Source organism: Strigops habroptila, chromosome 22, assembly GCF_004027225.2.
Source record: "Strigops habroptila isolate Jane chromosome 22, bStrHab1.2.pri, whole genome shotgun sequence".
In the NCBI taxonomy this organism is placed as follows: Eukaryota; Metazoa; Chordata; class Aves; order Psittaciformes; family Psittacidae; genus Strigops; species Strigops habroptila.
Window position 1 is genome coordinate 1,400,048 of NC_044298.2, and position 944 is coordinate 1,400,991.

The following is a 944-nucleotide window of genomic DNA, read 5'->3' on the forward strand; positions in this document are numbered from 1 at the left end:
GCTGCAGGAACAGGCACCCATCATGGGGCTACATTGTCATGTGAAGTATGTCCGAAAGCGATACCGAATTGGGGCATGAAATACTCCGAGTTGGCCACCAAGAGCTACGAGGCGTCCAAGCTCTGGATCCAGGCAGTGCTGAAGGGATGTACTGTGCTTGGGCATCATCATGCTGGGATGTGCCGGGGGTTTTCCTGGAGCTTTCTGTTGTCTGAGGCCAGCACCAGGTGGGGCTTAGCAGCTCCCACAGCTGCCACCGAAGGACATGAGGCCTCGGCCCCAGCCGCCATATCCACAGCCCCCAAAGCCTCCGTAGCCTCCACAGCTACCATAGCCTCCATAGCCCCCATAGCCACCAAGGCCTCCATAGCCCCCGTAGCCCCCAGAGCCTCCATAACCACCACGGCCTCCAAAACTGCCGCCAGAGCCCCCGGCAATGGCGGGGACTCCCGCTGAGCCCACAGCGCTGTGCTGCGGGAAGGAGCTGAGGATGGGTCCGGGGAAGGTGACCACCGTGGCCGGGGGCTGGATCACCACCGAGGAGCTCGGGCACTGACGCACACAGGGCTCGTTGGTGGTGTCAGCCAGCGGGCACGGGGCGGCCACCCCCACACGAAGGGGCACACAGGCTGGAGCAGGACATCCTTCTCTTCGGGTGGTCAAGCTGCAAGACAAGTCAGAATTACGCTGCAGTTTAAGGCCTGACGCCAAATCCCTCCTCACTCTCTTGCACTTGTTACCTCTGCTCCAGGATATTCCCTGGATCATCTCAGGCAGTCAGAGCAAAGTCCATCCACAGTGACCTGCTGCTGGAAACCCCTTGCTCTCCCCCATGCTCCTGGGCCTGACTGCCTCATAGGAAAGAAGAAAAGCCTCCTCATCAAATGAAGATGGGAAATGGGTGAGATCCAAAGGGACCGGAGGCGCATCAGTAATTACCTATA

General features: G+C 59.5%; 1 protein-coding gene across 1 annotated transcript; it reads right to left on the minus strand.

The window, feature by feature from the left end:
• Positions 1-234: 234 nt before the first annotated feature.
• LOC115602776 (claw keratin-like) lies at positions 235-643 on the minus strand. Its single transcript, XM_030474179.1, is given in 2 exon segments — positions 235-609; positions 611-643. Coding segments are annotated over 2 exon segments (408 nt in total).
• Positions 644-944: the final 301 nt, after the last annotated feature.